At 33.8% G+C, this 19,891-nt stretch overlaps 1 protein-coding gene across 2 annotated transcripts in view; it reads right to left on the bottom strand.

Annotated features, from left to right (window-relative positions):
• The window catches only part of DYNC2H1 (dynein cytoplasmic 2 heavy chain 1), a 325,256-nt gene that overhangs the window by 164,606 nt on the left and 140,759 nt on the right, over nt 1-19,891 (bottom strand). For both annotated transcript variants that reach the window (XM_045817992.1, XM_045817993.1), the window contains 5 exons: nt 16,461-16,624; nt 14,440-14,559; nt 13,766-13,900; nt 6,052-6,195; nt 2,362-2,451 (listed from right to left, as the gene is read on the bottom strand). In XM_045817992.1, coding sequence (XP_045673948.1) covers nt 2,362-2,451; nt 6,052-6,195; nt 13,766-13,900; nt 14,440-14,559; nt 16,461-16,624 — 653 coding nt within the window. The remainder of the gene's footprint in view (nt 1-2,361; nt 2,452-6,051; nt 6,196-13,765; nt 13,901-14,439; nt 14,560-16,460; nt 16,625-19,891) is intronic.

Raw genomic sequence — 19,891 nt, 5'->3', positions numbered from 1 at the left:
GGAGGGAATGCTGGAGGAAGGGAGCATGCAGGGCAGAGGGGAATGAAGGGGAGAAAAAAATGGGATAACTGTATTAGCATAATCAATAAAATATAGTTTAAAAATGAATATATTAGAAAAAATAAAAATTAGAAAAAGAAAATTGTTAAAAATAAAATAAAGTAAAATATTATAAAAGAACAATATTTATAACAAAGGAGGCTTGTTCTATAAAGCAAAGCTTATTCTTTAAAATAGCAAGAAAAAAAGACAAATATGGCAAACAGACAAAAATGGCAAATAATGGAGGAAGGTAAAAATAAACAACTTTAACAAAAATACACAGAAGAATTTTAAATATAATATATTTATAAACTACAACTTGGTAAAAATTAAAAATTATACCCAGGGTTGACAAGGACACAAGGAGTATGGTAGCCTCCTTACTGTATAGATATGAGAATTAACTGCTGGCTGGTATAGCTCAGTGGATTGAGCTTGGGCTGTGAACCAAAGTGTTGCAGGTTCGATTCCCAGTCAGGGTACATGCCTGGGTTGAAGGCCATGACCCCCAGGACCACACATTGATGTTTCTCTCTCTCTCTCTTTCTCCCTCCCTTCCCTCTCTAAAAATAAATAAATAAAATCTTAAAAAAGAAAGAATTAACTGGTAAACAACTTATAGAAGGCAATTGGATAATACTCAACAAAATTTTAAAAGTATATATTCAGCAATTGTATTATATTTTATTGAGAAATCTATTTAATACCTATTTACACATGTATATAAAGAGCAATATACTGCACAGGATTTCACTGCATTCATAATAGTAAAAATAGTCTAATATCTATCAATAAAGCAGTAGTTACACAAATTAGCATATAACCACATTATGGAGTACCACACAATCACTAAACATAATGAGGTTAACATATTTATGTTATGGGAAGATCTTCAGGACCTACTACAACAAGAGATGAAGCAGAACAAAATGCCCAGGTAAAGAAAATAAAAAGCTTTATGTATTTGCACATATGAATATGAAGAGAAAGGAAATGGACTGTAAGAAACAAATCAAACTTTGAAGTGCTTTACTCTAACGAAGGAGTAAAAGTTGAAATAACTCTTTAAGGTTTTTTCTATATTTTTCCACAAAGTCTGAGACGTTTAAGAAAATGTTTTTAAGTTTTTTTCATGTATTAAATTTTAAAGTATTATATGATGATTATTTATTATACAAATATTAGCAGTATCTGAGATCCATAACTGATGAAATTCTACTGATATGCCATCCTCATATCTAGGATCATAGCCTTTTAGTGACATTTGAAATCATTTGCTTGTAATTCCTAATTTTACACAAGTTAAAATAGAGAGCCAAACAGGCAATTTTTAGAATGACCATAAAAGAAAAATATAAATCCACAGTTTTCATTAAAGAAGAAACTGTGTGGAAACACTCAACTATAATTCTTTGAACTGCCAATAATACTCCTTAAAGAGGTGCTGAAAGGCACTGTGAAGGATTTATTCACTATCTCAAGTAAAGATCCTCAACAATATCACTCTAATAAAAAAATTACTATCTCTTTCTAAAGAATATATTAACTACAACTTTTTCAAGATTTTTTAAGAAGCCTATATAATTGAACCATAATAACTCTACTTGTCACTTGGGTGTCTTTACAAAGCTCTTCTTTCAACATATATTAAGCTATACCCAAGAACTGATTATTTTTTAAATTCTTAAATGAAAAGCCTCTGTGTTGTCTGTAATATTAAAAATTTCTAAAATATGTTTCATTGTATATTCCTCTGCGGGCCTTATAAAGACTCCCATGACAAATTTCTCTCAACTCAGAATCAAGCATTAGTCTACTTTAATACCAGGAATAGGAGACAGCTTTGTCCCCAACCCAAGGAACATCTAGAAATGTCCAGAAATATTTTTGATTGTAACAACTGAGGTTAAGAAAATACTACTGGCATCAGCTGGTAGAGCCCAGAGAACAGTAACCTACAACAAGTAATACTGTGGCCCAAAGTGTCAAAGTTGTTGAGTCTGAGAAACCCCAGCTAGAAAATGGCCTGCATAAATAACATTGCTGTTTCCCCTTCAATGGCTGCGGGGATGTCTGGAGCTAAGTCAGCTAACCCAGTGTTAGCTCTCCCTTCTTCCCTGGTCACGTTTTCCCTATGATAACTCCAAATGCTGCAAGACATTCCAGATAGTAATGACTATTATTTTGGAAATATATCAGAAATGCCAAACTCAATAAATACCTTTCTAGTAGGTAAACGTTTATGTAATGAACTGTAATACTATAGTAAATCAAGGGTCAGGTAGTACTCTATAGGTAAAAAAAAGTAGCATTTCTTACCTTAAATAGACAACGGCATATATATTCATATACCATATGTTTTAATGAGCTGATAAGAGACTGAATTCGCTGTTCTGTATTTTCAGAATCCTGTAAATTAAAATTTGAAAATTAAAAAATTTAGAAAACGTATAAAGATTTAAAAGGTACCCCAAAGTTTAACCACGCTTATAAATTGTTCCTCCACACTCAAAGCTGATTCTGGAACCATTATCTTTGGTAATCAAATTCAAAGATCTAAACAAATAAGTAAATTAAACTTATATACTATACAATAAAAAATAATGGTATCTTTTTCTTTAATGCATAGAGCTTAGACAACCACAGGCCCAAAATGGCAACACTTGGTCTGAGGCCCGTAAAGAAAATAAATAAATAAAAATAAAAAAAATAAAACTATTAAAAATGTACTACATCAGTTTTTGTTAAAACCATCTCATTACTTCTATTATCATTATCAGTCCAGCCCCAAAACTGTATGACCACAACCACCCTATACAGAATTTTCTCACCCTCAACATAAGAACCTAAGCAATCTTAAACCATGCCCTCCAGATTGAATAAGGATGACCAATAACTCTGACATTGGTGCTATAATTCATGCATACCTTTAGTGTTTTTATTTGCTTCTGTACTTCCATTGTACATGATTTGCCATAATTGAAAAAAAATAGCAGTAATGGCTATTTCCTTTGATTATGAAAAATGGCTTGGGGTAGAAATGGGGGAGGAGGTTATGAAAACCATGAAAGCTGGTTTTTCCATAAGTGTGATATGAATTTCACATCTCACTTGCGGGAGTATCTGAAGAACACATGCTTTGCAAAATTCAATTCAGGTATAGAATCTAGACTAAACTTGCTTGCTTCCTTATAATTGACAAAAAAAATAATTCAGTCAGTTTAGAGAAACACATCCAAGATGAACACTGTAACGTGTGAATTTGGTAAAAACATCATGAACTGGCATTCAGATACATCAGACCTACATTTTTGTCCTAGTTAGCAGCATATTCTGAGAGAGCTCATCATTAATAGTTTACATGGCAAACACTCTTCATTTCACTATTTATTACCAAAGATCACATGTGATATTGAGACTTCACTAAAAGATACTCTTATTGTGAGACAGAGTAAAGTACTGACAATATTCAATGGATTTTCAAACCATTTGGAAGCAAGTTTTTTACTCTGCATAAAATTTTAATGCAAAAACGTAAGCAAAAATGACTCTTTATATGAACCAACACTCACAGACATTATACCATTCTGGTTTTTTAATAAAAATGCTTCTATGAGTACATTTTATAAATGGCTTGGTTAAATTTAACCTATTTTAAAACTCAAAAATATTTTTAAAACTAAGGACCAAAACAGCAAGTATTCATTCACCTGCCTTTCCCCTGTTTCTTGAAACCTAGTGTTTGCCTAAAGGAAATAACACACAAAACAAAAATGTTTACCTTGTCTATCATTACTGAGTAGACACATTTTTGCTAACAAAACATACCCCAAAGCATTAGGTCTTCATTTTATTTCCATATTGAATATAAGAACCACTTCAAATAAGACATATCAGGGGAAAAATCAGTAAACTTTAATCATTTATAATCAAATAAAGATTTCCTAAAATAACTCATTCCTGAAAATGGTAATTAGCCATGCCAATGAAGAAAATAATATTTGTCCTATTTTATTCTCTGGTTATATTATATAACACAATACCAAGAAAAATGTCCGGCATATAGTGAGTCTGCAATAAATATTAATAGAATAATCTTTTCTGAAAAAAAAAAAAAAAAAAACAGATTTAAGTAAATCCACTTGCATATAACATTTTGTTCCCTAATTTAACTAAAAGAAAAGACTACTTTCCTCCCCAAAAATAATTTTTATAAAATCACCCAAGTCAGTATTATACCAAATACAAGAACTACAAAGAATAGTTAGATAAATTTTGTCTCATAAAAATATTTTGGAAAAACATAAAAGGGTAGATAAAAATTCAAAATATTTGCAACATATGACAATGGTTTAATGTCCTCAATATGTAAGATATCTTAAAACTCAATTTTTAAATATGAATAACATAGGATGAAAAATTCACCAAAGAAATATGGATATAAAATAATCTTATATTTATATTACAAGTAATATTTCTTATAAATGACCAAAGACTTGCAAATACAATAGAATAGTTTTCAATGATCTAAAAGGACAATTATTCAAAGATACATAATATCCACTGTTGGTTAAGGTATGGATAGAAAAAAGCTCCCTTTGCATCAGTTTAACATACCAATAGCATATATTTTCAAACAGCAATTAGATAATGTGCAAGGCTTACAAATGCACATTTTTGCCCCAGATATCCAAATTTTAAGAATATGACTATGAAAAATAATTGGAGAAATGAAACACCAAAAAAACAAAAACCAAAAACTTATAAATATCTGTAGCTGTTTTAAAATATAACCACCCAATTTTTTATACTCTTTCCATCAAGGGGTAAAGTCTATTTTCCCCGTGTCCTTAAGACTGGGTAAACTTGTGACTACCTCAACCAATAGAATAGAGCAAAAATGACACCAACACAAGGCTGGGTTATAAAAGGTGATTCAACTTCCTCATCCCCCAGAACACAGGTTTGGTGCTCTAAGATGTAATATGAGAACTCCAACTACTCTGCTCTGAGGAAGCCAAGTCTCATGGCTAATCATCAAGTCCTCCCACCCCAAGCACCAGACATGCAAGTAAAGGCTCTTCCACCCTCCCACTTACAGTCTGTGAGTGTTGGTTCATAATATATTATTGATATTTTATAATTCACATGTCAGCAGATAAAACTAGAGTTATTTTTGCTTATATTTTTGCATTAATTTTTTTGACTCTCTGGTCTTCAGGAGGTCCCGAGCATTGTTAAGCAGAGATAAGCCATCCCTACTCTGCCCTAACCAAATTCCCCACAGAATCTATGAGTATAAGAAAAAATACATGAGCATACAAAAAACAGTTTTAATCTGCCAAAATTGGGGGTCAAATGATTTTCAGCACAAGTAACCAGAACAATGTCCACATAGGAAGTAAAGTATGGTACAGTGTCACAATCTCTCCATAATATTGCATAGCTTTGTATTTATTAACATAAAAGTTGTCTACATATACTAATACTTTTTTAAAGGACCATATGACTCTTTTTGGTTAAAGCAATTTATATTCCTTAATATAGCCTTCCCTCCATCAGAATATAAACTTCATAAAACAGCATGCACTCCTGTATCCCCATTATCTAAAACAGTAACTGCCACATCTTAAAGCTCCAAACAAAGGGATATACAATAGAATTTTAATTGTTGTTTTCTCCAAGTAATAGGAGTATGTGAGTAACTTCTTATCTTTATATTTTCCTAAATCACTTGGGTTTTGTTTAATAAATAATCACCTATTACTTTTTAATTTATACTAAGAACATAACTCATTTCTGGTTAAGACTGTCACATTGGGACAGTTTGTTAAGAACATAAAATACAATTAAGGAGCTACTTTCTTTTAAATACAGTTTAAAATTGTTACATGTGGTTTTTTGAAGTATAATTCCAAATAAGTTTGCTTAGGGAATTATTATTATAAATTAATCATCAGTAAAGTTATCTTTCTTATTCTATCTCAGCCACAGAAACCAACAGCATACCTGTTTGTTTTGCAGAGCTCGCTGGAAAAGTCGAAGAAATGCAGCCAGACTAAAACGGTACATGTTATTAATTTTAGACAAGTCAGAGATAATGAAGTACATCCTACTGGCACTCTCTGCCAGAGGAAGATAGGCATCCCGCTCCTGTGGATCATTAATTGGGGGAGAAAAAAATAAATCTGAGTAACATTGCTTTACTGCCACCTACAGACCATTATGCACATATCCAGCCACAGCCTTACTATTTGTATATACATCCAAGAAACAAAGTCGACAAATCACAGAATTTTAAAACTATAAGGAATAGCATGATCCAGTTTCTATTTTTAGAAAAATGAAGGCAATATATTTTAAATGCTTCTCTACCCCTCATATTACAAAGTTAGAAGTGGTTCATGGGTTGATCTTAATGAAGAGCAAGAGCACCTGTATTAAGGGAAGAGACTAAGATGCAATTTTAGATTTCAAAAGACAATTTCAGTAATGAAAGACGGCATGGCACTACTAGGCTAGTCTTGCAGCAGAAAAAAATGAGAACTATGATTCTAGTGTGTGGGACTAGTGTCAGCAAGAACACGGATGTAATTAGAGTAACGAAGGCTGTAACAAGTGGCCACACTAAGATAATAAAATACCTAGCATTGCTCGACATAAGCACAGGGAAAGAGCCAATAACCACAAGGGCTTTGATTCTGACTGAAGGTAAAAGATGATAAAAATGAGAGGATTGTAGATTACATCATCTCCATGTTCTGAATATAACTCTAAGAAGTTCTCCATATCATTTGATCACAGCACCAGGATTACAAATATGACACCAGTAACATTACGTCTGTGACTTTCTTATGCCTGTTAAGGAGAAGAAAGCAAAGAGAGCTCAAATCCCTTTTGGCACAGAATGACAGGCATGACATCTGCCAAGTTTAGAGAAGGTGGGGTAACTGGATTAGAATTGACTATAATTTTGCTCTTATTATAGTATTTACAAAGCTCTTTCCCAAATGAAAAAAGTAATAATACATAATTGTGAAACTTGACCAAGGGCTGAAAAACACTAAAATAAAAATTTGAAAACGTTATCGAGGTGAATAGGAAAGAACAAAAGATGTCACTGAAGACTGAAGCCAGGTTGGAGCCTAAGAATTCATAACAACATTAATCTGCTTGGTTGTCTGACTTTCGTCAAGCAAAGCTCAGTCACTAAAATGTAGGAGAGGAAAAATATATTGTACTGATAAAGGGCTGGAATTTTACAAAAGGAAATATCAAAGAGTTAAAAGGATTTTAACCATTTCTAAGAAAATACTTTAGATCAGCATAATCACATACTCAAGGGCAAGCAGGTAAAAATGTTTTTAGTGAAAAAAATAGCTTATACCTCTTTTAATTAACATAGTTAACTTACCTTAAGTTCCAAGATGACAAAGATGCTTTAAGAGTCATGTTCAATATGCTTATTTTAACTTTTAATGCAAAAGTGTAAGTCTAGAATTTGAGACATTATATCTGAGACCAAAAATGGCAGAGAAGTGGAAGCTATGCTAACCACCTCTAAGGACCAAACTGGAATTACAACTAAAATAAAGAAAAATCATCCTGCATAATCAACTGAACGCTAGCCTTATAACCACAGACACATGCACGTACTAAGCCACATCAACCCAACAATACTGGTAGAGAATGCAGAGGAGATGGGAGAGGACTGGCTGGGGTCCCACGGTCAGCAGCTGAAGTGCTGGAGAGATTATTTCATTGGCTGGGGACCCCCCCCCCTTAGAAGTGTGGTGTCTAAATCCCAAGCTGGGCTCCCTGGCCTACAGCACCAGAACCAGAAAAAGAACCCAAATAACATACGAATGTAAAAAGCAGCAGGGTTTCTGTTAGCCAGGCAGAGATAGCTAGAAACCTGGTAAGCCTCTTAAGGGGAAAATGCACAACATTTCATTTGCAGCCACTTAACCTGGCTTCCAGCAGAGGGAGGGCAGAGTGAACCAGAGATGCTTGAGAGGAGCTCGGGGTGGTGGCTCTGGGGAGAGAACTGAAGGGACAGCTACTAGGATCCTTGTACTGAGTCACCCCCCACACTGCAGGAACCATCTTTCTCTGACAGAGCACCCCTCTCCTATTGGCATCAGCCTGAGGGGAAGCAATAGTCCCACCCACAGGAATTACTCTGCCCCACTCTGTGGTGCTTAAGCCCTGTTGCTGAGGAGTACAGCTGGAAGACATTCACTGATTAACCCTACAGAAAGTCTGCAGGCAGTGGCACATCAATGGGGGTTCTGAGTCTGTAGCTAACAAACCGGGCACCAGTGCCCGGTGCTAGTAAAAGCTGGCATTGATACATAGCCTGGTACTTTCTGCACACACAGTGGCACAGCATGGGGAGCCACAAGCTGTGGATTGCTGATAGCTCCAAGCCAGTTGCCAAGGGCCAATCATAGGCAGGGGTTGACTTAGGCCTGCACCAGAGTCTTGCAGGTCTACCTAATACATATTAAAAAAAAACAAAACACAAAGATGCATCCAAAATGACAAAACAAAGAAACAGGCCCCAAATTAAAGAACAAGGGAATTCTCCAGAACAAGAGCTGGATGAAATGGAGGCAAGCAATTTATCAGATAGAGAGTTTAGAGTAATAATTACAAGGATACACAACAGCATGAAAAAAAAAAGACATAGAAACCATAAAAAAGGACCAGTCAGAAATGAAGAACACAGTATCTGAAATAAATACTACACTGGAAGGAATAAACAGTAGGTTAGATGAAGCAGAGGATCGAATAAGTAACTTGGGTAGAAAAAAAACACCCAAGGAGAGAAGAAAAAAGAATTTAAAAAGGGAAGAGAGCTCAAGAAACCTATGGAACAACATAAAGCATAACAACATTGACATCATGGGAATACTAGAAGAAGAGAATGAGTAAGGTACCTAGAACTTATTTGAAGAAATAATGATTCAAAACATACCTAATCTGGTAAAGAAAAGTCACACAAGCCCGGAAAGCTCAGAGAGTCCCAAAGAGGACTGCACCCAGACACATCATAATTAAAATGACTTAAACATAAAGGCTTAAAGATAAAGAGAGAATCGTAAAGGCTGCAAGAGAAAAGCATGTAGTTACCTACAAGGGAGGACCAATTACACTGCCATCTGATTTATCAACAGAAACATTTCACACCAGAAGGAAGTGGTATGAAATATTCAAGGTAATGAAAAGCAAGGACAGGGCTACTTTTCCCAGCAAGGCTATCATTTAAAATCAAAAGAGGAAAATAGTCTAACAATAAAAGGGCACAAAATATGCCTATCAATAATCACCTTAAATGTAAATGGTTTGAATTCTCCAACCAAGAGACAGAGGGTAGCTCAATGGATAAGGAAACAAGACCCATATACATGCTGCTTCCAAGAAACCCATCTCAGATCGAAAGATAAAAGTAAAGTACTGGAAAAAGATATTTCATGCAAATGAAAAAGAAAAAAAGCTGGGGTAGCAGTATTTATATCCGACAAAACAGACTTTAAAATCAAGGCTATAAAAGAGACAAAGAAGGACACTACATAATGAAAAAGGAAGCAATCCAATGAGAAGATACAAACCTTGTGAACACTTATGTCCCATACACAGTAGCCCCTAAATGTGTGAAGCAAACGTTGATGGATATAAAGGGAGCAATCAATAAAAATAGAGTCATAGTTCAGGATTTTAATAGCCCATAGACTTCAATGGATAGCTCTTCCAATATATCAACAAGGAAACATCAGCCTTACACAACACACTAGCTCAAATGTATTTAATTGATATCTTCAGAGCATTTCACCACAAAGCAGCAGAATACTTTTCAAGTGCACATAGAACATTTTCTAGGATAGACCATATGTTAGAACACAAGACAAGACTGAATAAATTTAAGAAGATTAAAATCATATCAAGCATCTTCTCTGACCAGAATGCTATGAACTAGAAATCAAACAAAAGAAAAACACTGAAGAATACACAAAGACATGGAAGCTAAATAACATGTTATTAAACAGTGAAAGGCTAAACAAAGAGACCAAAGAAGAAATCAAAAGATATCTTGAAACAAATAAAAATTAGACACAACAATCCAAAATCTTTTGAACACTGGGAAAGCAATTCTAAAAGGGAAATTCATAGCATTACAGGCCTATATCAAAAAAAAAAAACCAAACAAAAAAAAAAAACAAGAAAAAGCTCAAATAAACGATCTAACTTCACACTTAAAGGAACTTGAAAAAGAACAACAAATAAAGTCCAAACTGAGTAGGAGGAAGGAAATAATAAAGATCAGAACAGAAATAGAGTCTAAAAAACTAAATGTTACAATAGATCAATGAATCCAAGAGCTAGTTCTTAGAAAAGATAAACAAGATAGACAAACCTTTAACCAGACTCATCAAGAAAGAAAGAAACAGGAACCAAATAAATAAAATCAGAAATGAGTGAGGGGAAATAAGAACTGACACCAAAGAAATACAAAGCATAGTAAGAAAATATTATAAACAACTAAATGCCAACAAACTGGACAACCTGGAGTAAATAGATAAATTCCTAGAAACATACAATCTTACAAAACTAAATCAGGAAGATTCAGAGAATCTGAATAGACAGATTACACCTAGTGAAACTGACATAGTAATCAACAAATTCCCAAGGTACAGAAGCCCCTGAACTGGATGGCTTCACAAGTGAATTTTACCAAACATTCCAAAAAGATCTAACACCTCTCCCTCTCAAAATAGTCCAAAAAATTCAAGAGGGAAGGCTCCCAATCTCATTATACAAGGCCAGCATTATCAAATTTCAAAACCAGATAAAGACACTACAAAAAAGAAAATTAAGGCCAATATCCCTGATAAGTATAAATGGTAAATTCCTCAAGACAATATTAGCAAACTGAATATAGCAACACATCAAAAAGAACATACAACATAATCAAGTGGGATTTTTTCTGGGAATGCAAGGTTGATACAACATTCACAAATTAATAAATGTGATTCATCACATTAAAAAAATAAAGGATAAAAACCACATGATCATGTAGATGCAGAAAAAACATGTGATAAAATCCAGCATCCATTTATGATAAAAACTCTCAGCAAACCCTCTGTTCCTCAACAAAGTAGGAACAGAGGGAACATATCTCAACATAATACAGGCCACATGTGAATGCCAGCACCACACTCAACCGGCAGAAACTACAAGTGCTCCCCTTGAGATAGGGAACAAGACAGGGATGTCTGTTTTCACCTCTCTTATTCAACACAGTACTGGAAGTCCTGGCAACAGCAATCAAACAAGAAGACAATATAAAAGGCATCCAAATTGGAAAGGAAGAAGTAAAACTGTCATTACTGGCAGATGAAATGACCCTGTAATAGAGAACCCCAAAGATTCCACTAAGAAACTACTAGAACTGAAAAATGAATTCAGCAAAGTAGCAAGTCACAAAATTAATATCTAGAAATAATTTGCATTTTATATACTAATAATGAGCTAACAGATATGGAAATTAAAATAATCCCATTCACAATTGCTTCAAAATGAGTAAAATACTTAGGAATAAACCTAACCATGGATGTAAAAGACCGGTACTTTGGGAATTAGAAGACACTGAGGAAAGAAACAGAGGAAAATATAAATAAGTGGAAGCACATACTTCCACTAGTTCATGGACAGGAAGAATTAACAGCAGTAAAATATCCATACTACCCAAAGCAATCTATAGATTCAATGCAATTCCTATAAAGATTCCAATGACATATTTCACAGAACTAGGTCAAATATTTAAAAAATGTATATAGAACCACAAAGGGCCCCACATAGCAACAATGATTCTGAAAAGGAAGGATAAAGTTGGAGGAATCACGCTATCTAATATGAAACTGTACCATAAGACCATAGTAATGAAAACAGCATAGTACTGGCATAAAAAAACAGACATATAACTCAATGGAACAGAATAGAGCACCAAGATATAACCTACACCTTTACAGTCAGTTAGTATTTAACAGAGGAAGCAAGCACATACAATGAGCTAAAGAAAGTTTATTCAATAAATGGTGTTGGGAAAATTGGACAAATATGTGCAAAAAAATGAAACTTGACCACCTTCTTACACCATACACTAGAATAAATTGAAAATGGAACAAAGACTTAACTGTTATACTTGAAACCATAAAAATCATAGAAGAAAACATAGGCGGCAAAATCTCAGATATTGCTCATAGCAATATTTTATCAGATATACCTCCACAGCGAGGGAAACAAAAGAAAAATAAATAAGTGAGACTACATCAAACTATAAAAAGTTCTTGCACAGTAAAGGAAATCATCAACAAAATAAAAAAATAGCCCACAGAAGAATTTATATACCAATATATCTAAAAAGGGGTTAATATCCAAAATTTATAAAGAACTTACAAAATGCACCAAAAAAACCCAACGATCTAGTTAAAAAATGGGCAAAGGACCTAAATGGATACTTTTCCAAAGAGGACATACAGATGGTCAATAGACATACGAAAAGATGCTCAATGTCAGTAATCATCAGAAAAATGTAAATTAAAACCACAATTAGATATCATCTCCCACCTGTCAGAATGGCCATCATCAATAAATCAACAAGTGCTGGCGAAGATGTGGAGAAAGGGGAATGCTTTTGCACTGTTGGTGGGAATGCAGACTGGTGCAACCACTGTGGTAATCAGTATGGAGGTACCTCAGAAAATTAAAAAGGCATCTGCCTTTTGATCTAGTGATCCCATTTCTGGGAATATAGCCGAAGGAACCCAAAACACTAGTTCAAAAGAACATAAAGACCCCTGTGTAGAATTGTTTACAATCGCCAAGATATGGAATCAGCCCAAGTGTCAATCAGTACATGAGTGGATAAAACAACTATGGGACATCTACATATTGGAATTCTGCTCAGTTATAAAGAAGAAGAAAAGTTTATCCTTTTCAACAGTATGGATGGACCTGGAGAACATTATGCTAAGTAAAATAAATCAGTTAGAGAAAAACAAATACTGTAAGATTTTACTCATATGTGGAATCTAACAAACAAACTGAACTAACAAGCAAAGCACAGACTCATAGATGGAGAGTACACGATAGCTAGTGGGGGTGTTGGTTAGCGGGTAGAGTGATTGAGCAAAAAGGAAAAGATTCATGGGGAGTAGGTATATAAGGGGACTAAATTGTAACGGAAAAAATACAACAAAAACATTATGTCTGAGCCCTGGATGGTGTGGCTCAGTGACTGAGTGCCAGCCTGCATAGCAAAAGGTCCCCAGTTCTATTCCCAGTCAGGGCACATGCCTGGGTTGCAGGCTGGGTCCTCAGGAGGGGGCACATGAGAGGCAACCACACATTGATGTTTCTCTCCCTCTCTTCCTCCCTTACCCTCTCTCTAAAAATAAGTAAATAAAATCATTAAAAAAACAATATACCTGAAATAGTAGAACCCAATAGGGTATACTGATCATCAGTCCTTATTCTCCAGGCCCTCAAATCTCATCACCCTCCCTATAATAACATCAACCAGACCCAAGGCTATGGTTTTGTGAACTGCTTTCTTTTTTGGCAATCATTGTTCCTCTGAATTCCTTATTGCACATATTAAATACTATTAATATGAAAGTTTAATGCAACACGTGTAAGATCACAAAGAGGAAATAATTACTTGATCAAGAAAAATTTGGAGTTTGTAAGATTCCTTCAGTGATTCTTGAATAAGTGCACTGCTTGCTTTTGTCTGATTCAAAGATTCAATCAAATCCTTATTTTCCAAAATATTGCCTTGAGATGTGGCGAGTGTCTGTAGAAAAATTAACAAAATAATTTTAACATTACTGTATACATTAGTCAATTAAGAAAATTCACATTAACTATCATTAACTTAATGATATTTATAACTTACATTATTGTAAACAATCTCAACATTTTATGTCCACAAGATTGATATAGGAAATCTTTATACTATATTGTCAAAACAGTGCACATATATTAATTTTATCAATCTAATAAAAAAATAAAGTTAAATCATAATTTCCTACTACCTTTTAATGCTTCTTTGAAATTCTGACCATAAACAGGTAATTAATTAGTGAAATAATCCAGTATAAAGACAGTATTTGTTTAAAAATTGCTTGTCTTAAACATTATTTCCTAAAATCTCATACTCCAATACAACTATTTTTTTCTGTTTGAATTTTGATTTTAAGATATATATCGATAAGTCTTTGACATAACCAAAAACATGCTGAAGATACTATTAATTTTTAAGAAAACAATAGTTTCTTATATTCATTAAAGAAAGAAATATAAGACAAAACATCCTGAATAACTAAATTTTACCTCTAAAAGTGATTCTTCAAGCTTGGCTAACTGTATTTTCTTATCTTCTTCCTGTTGTAAGAGTTTTGTTTTCTGTTCCTCTAAATCAGGTTTTTCATGCTGAATAGTTAAAGCCAAAAGCTTAAATAAAAAATTACAATCATGGTTATTCCAACGATAAAGTTCAAAGAACATAAAACAAAACAAAAACTTCTCACACACTGTCCTTATGTTTGGCCAAATATTACAAGTAATAGCATACTACGTATTCCTTTGTTTCTTTCTCATCAGATAAATGAGACACCTTCACAATTATTTCTGTGAAGAAATAAACTGATTAATAAATTGTTAAATATTACAGGACAGATATAAGAAATTGTATTATTTAACATATCAACATGGACTAGTTTCAAAATTAGATTACATATATAAAAATTCTGGAAGCTAGTATTTTTTAATGGTTAAGTATTCGCATAATGAAATAAGAGCTATCTTACTTAAATTACAGTATCATCAAAACAACAGTGAGATACCACTTCACATTCCCTAGTAAGGATACAATTAAAAAGACAAATAATAAGTGTGTTGGCAAGAGTGTGGGGAAAGTGGAACACTCATACACTGTTGGTGAGAAAGTAAAACAGCTCAGTCACTTTGCAAAACTTTGTTCTTCAAAATGTTAAGTTACCGTAAGACCCAACATCACACTAAGAAAGTTGGTGTATTGTACACTTTGTATGGGTGAATTGTATGGTATGTGAATTAAATCTTAATAAAGCTGTTTTTAAAAACTACTCTGTCAAATTCTTAGTTTTGAAACTTCTAATTAGGAAATGACACTGGCATATCATAAAATGTATAATTCAAAATCTACTATATAATCATCTTCTCTTAGTTTTTGTTAAAGATCTAAATAGCCACTTTCAACAATTACTATGGAGAGCTTTTAGAAAAAAGAAATTTTGGCCCTGGCTGGGTGAATCAGTTGGTTGGTACATACTCCCACACACCAAATGTTACTAATTAAATGATCTGGGCATATACACAAGGCAACTGATTGATGTCTCTTGCACCGATGTTTCCCCCTCTATCTCTTCTCTCTTTTTCTTCTTCTCCTTTCCTTTCCCCTTCTGCTTCTTCTTCTTCCTGTCTTTTCTCTCTCCCTTTCTGTCTAACCCCCTCCCCAGGCATGTATAGGAGACAACCGATCAATGTCTCTGACACCCATGTTTCAATTTCAATCTCTCTCTCTCTCTCTCTCTCTTCTCCCCCCTTACTATCTCTGTAAAACCAATAAACATATCCTCACAGGAGGATTAAGAAAAGAGAAGTAATTTTATCAATTGATTCTGCCACATTTTGAATAATTTGTCCATTGTTTTATTCATAAGAAATATCAAGTCAAAAGATAATGTTCATTAAAATATATGTGGTGAGCTATATATGATATGAAAAATATTTTTAAAGGAAGTTTTTAAAATTATAATAAAGTAAAAATTGTAGCAATTACACATGCTATCATATAAATCAAAAGAGGAAAAATCTATTGTTAGATTAATAAAAACACAAGATGATATTCAAAAACTCAACAGATAAACTTTCAAAGAAAAAATGTATACCATACCATAATAAACTATAAACAGATAAAGGGAATTCAAAGATTCATATATTCTGGAGGAAAAAGTAAACTTGAATAGGAATCAAAGGTCCTCAACTAGTTTAATATGCCAATTAAATGCAATTTTCGCATTTAAACTTCATTTTTTATAATTAAAAAAATAAAGTACCTGTTCTTAACCTCTATGATCCTTAAAAGACTCAACGTTATACTGAAAGAATCAGCAATTTGCCGTTAGCAACAAATGTACAAGTCTACCACAAATGATAGATGAAATAAACCCATATGACTTATGCTAACTTTAAAGTATATTTTCAAAAGATTAAACGCTAATCAGTTTAACAAAATAGGTTCCCACTCAAAATATCTAAAGGGTATACAAAACTAAAAAAGAGTTCTAAGGTAAATAATGATAGATGTATACCTGTCCACGTAACCCACTTCTTGTTGTAGTAAAGTTAACCTCAGTAACGATGGAAGCTGCATCCGGTGGAATAAAGGGATTTGGGTTTCTCGTTGACAGAAAAAGGCGAAATTCTTCATTGTAATCAATCATTTTTTCACCTATTTGTACCACATAGCGTGGTCCTATTTTTTTAAAATGACACAATTAGTTGGCCCGAATATTCTCTATTTTGCTACATGACATTAAAAATATAATCTTCTGGTATTTCTAAAAGTAGTTTATATTATAGGCTTTTCAACAGAGTCCAAAAGATAGCAACAGTTAGGCTTTTCAAGGTACTATTAACCAGCATGCTTTATGGACTGGCATGTAGGCAAGTCCATAAAGCCTGAACTGGCCCGAGATGACCTGGGATACTGAAGCATCAAAAGAGTATCTATGCTTACATTCAATATGGTTTTAATGTTGACTCTATGTTTTATATTCCAAATCTTTCTAAAATAATACAGTAAATTACAGATTCCAAAAAATAAAAACCCAATTATATATTATTCTGTATTTCTAAATCAATCAGTTAAAAAGTGTTTCTTACACTAGTAGTGAAGATGTAACTATAGGAGACAAATTTAACTGGTAAAAACCTAGGATTATCAACATATGAGTAATTACAAAGTTACCATTAATCAATCAAAAAGGGATTTATTCAGACGGTCATACACAGGTTAATTTATGACAAGAAGATAAACTAAGAAAAATAAACTTCTGCCTTATAAAGGAATACATTCTAAAATAAAAAACAATGATATTCACTGTAAAACATGAGAGAAATTATCAACAATTATATCCATAACTTATGATATTTTAAACTGAAAACAAATAATTGATTTTTAAGTATAAAATTCATACCTTTAAAGATTATTTTGAAAGGTTAAGAAAAACATTGTAAGGAATTTTTCAGAATAGCAGAATAAATTTTAAAATTTTACTTAAAAACTTTATGTTAATGTGAAAACAGTTTAAAAAGCACTTTGTGATAAAGGAAATACTAATGCCCCAGAAAACAAAATCAAAATAACAGTGAACTTCTATCATTATCAAAGAAATACAAATTTTAAAGCCCAATGTAATACCTCTACAATAACTGGTATGATTCAAGAAATCTTATGCAATGTAAAGGCAAAGAAAACCACCCCTCATAACATCTGAATCAAAACACTAAAACGACAAACATTTTACAGCATCAGAGAAAACTGACACATTGCCTACAAAGAAGCAACAACAAAACAAGCAGGTTATTTCTCTACAGTAATGACATAAGTAATGACATAATGAAGAGGATGGAATAAAAACCCTGAAGTGCTAGAGAAAATAATTGTTAACCCAGAATTCATGACAAAGAAAAATCTTCAAAAATGAAAGAAAAAAAGATTGTGTCCACTGGCCCTTCACTAAATAAAATATTAATCATTCTGACAAAAAAAGGATAATTCAGGTGGAAATGAGAAGATAAATGGAAGAAATGCTGAGAGAATTTAAAGATACTAGAAAGGGTAAATATGTGTAAATACAGATTTCAAACACAATTGTTAGATGGAACATGATAATGTATCACACCAAAACTGCAAAGGCAGGCAGAGGGTATGTGGAGTGAAAGGGAAGTCCTTGGAGAAGTGGCAAAGTATGTATTTGTAGTAAAATAATAAGTCAAAGATGTGTATTGTTATACGTAGAGTAACCATTAAGAAATCATAAAAACTAATCCAAAAAATCAGGTTTATTAGAAAACTGTATTTGTTATTGCATGAATTGTTCAACTGTATTAATTTATATATATATTGTATATATGTATGTGTGTGTGTATATATGATATATATACAATAATAAAGACTGCATAGTAAATAAAAATGCAAAACCAAATGATATATCACCGATAAGAGGCATGCTTTATAAGACCAACAAAACTTCACAATAAAGGCATGGAAAAGAATTACCATGCACTCACTAGCTCCCAAAACTTCTTGAAACAATTCTAACATCACACTAAAAAACTTCAGAAATTTCTAGAAATAAATGAGGACATTTAATAATGCTAATAGGAAATAACAGAACAGGAAGATACCACATTTCCAAAAGTGTATGCATCTAAAAACATAGCTCCAATATATTTAAATCAAAAATTGACAGAACTTATAGCAAAATGAACAAATTAAAAATCATAGAGACTTTAAAATATTCTCTCAATACACAAAACAGAACAAAGCAGTAAAGATATGGAAGGTAACAATACAATTAACATGACTTAACTGACTTTAGAGAAAATTAAAATAACCATTACCAAGATTTCCAGCCAAGATGGTGATGTAAGTAGACACACTGTCCCTCCTCCCAAAACCAAAAGAAGGACAACAACAATTTAAAAACAAAAAACAACCAGAACTGAAAGCAAATGGAACTGATGGAAGTCCGACAACCAAGGAGTTAAAGAAACATTCATCAAGACCAGTAGGAGGGGCAGAGATGGGCAGCCGGGCAGGGAGGACTCACAGCAATGCAGCAGATTGTGGAGCCAGTCAGGCAAGGCAGCAGCTGGCAGACCCAGAGAGGTGGAGGCTGGTGGAGCAGGTGGTCCCACGTGGTCCCACATTCACATGCAGATTAACAGGGGGAAACAACTGAGGAGCAAAACAGACCTTGCAACCCAGGGCTCTAGTGAGAGGAAATAAAGCCTCAAAACTCCCGACAGAAACACCTGTGGGGGTTGAGCGGCAGTGGGAGAAACTCCCAGCCTCACAGGAGAGTTCATTGGAGAGACCCATAGTCTCCTAAAACATACACAGGGCAACCTACATGGGAATCAGTACCAGAGGGTCCAATTTGCTTGTGGGTAGTGGGGGAAGTGACTGAAATGCAGCAGAGAGTGGAGCAAGCGCCATCGTTCCCTCTAGGACCCCTTCCCCGTAAACAGTGTCACAACCCAACAACTGGGTTACCCTCCTGGGTGAACACCTAAGGCTCCATCCCTTACTACACAGCAGGTGTGTCAAGACAAAAAAAAAATGGCCCAAATGAAAGAACAGATCAAAACTCCAGAAAAAATACAACTAAGTAACAAAGATATATAACCTATCTGATGCACAGTTCAAAACTCTGGTCATCAGGATGCTCATAGAATTGGTTGAAGTTAGTCACAGATGAAAAAATGAAGGTTATGCTAAGTGAAATAAAGGAAAACGTACAGGGAACAAATAGTGATGGGAAGGAAACTGGGACTCAAATCAATGGGGTGGACCAGAAGGAAGAAAGAAACATCCAGTCAGAAAAGAATGATGATACAAGAATTCAAAAAAATGAGAAGAGGCTTAGGAACCTCTAGGACATCCTTAAATGTTCCAATATCCAAATTATACGGGTACAAGAAGGAGAAGAGGAAGAGCAACAAATTGAAAAGT

This window comes from Phyllostomus hastatus, unplaced genomic scaffold, assembly GCF_019186645.2.
Source record: "Phyllostomus hastatus isolate PE091 unplaced genomic scaffold, TTU_PhHast_1.1 phas_scaffold_317, whole genome shotgun sequence".
NCBI classification, from domain to species: Eukaryota; Metazoa; Chordata; class Mammalia; order Chiroptera; family Phyllostomidae; genus Phyllostomus; species Phyllostomus hastatus.
Note: the sequence above shows the minus strand (reverse complement) of the source record. Positions and strands in the feature narration are given on the sequence as shown.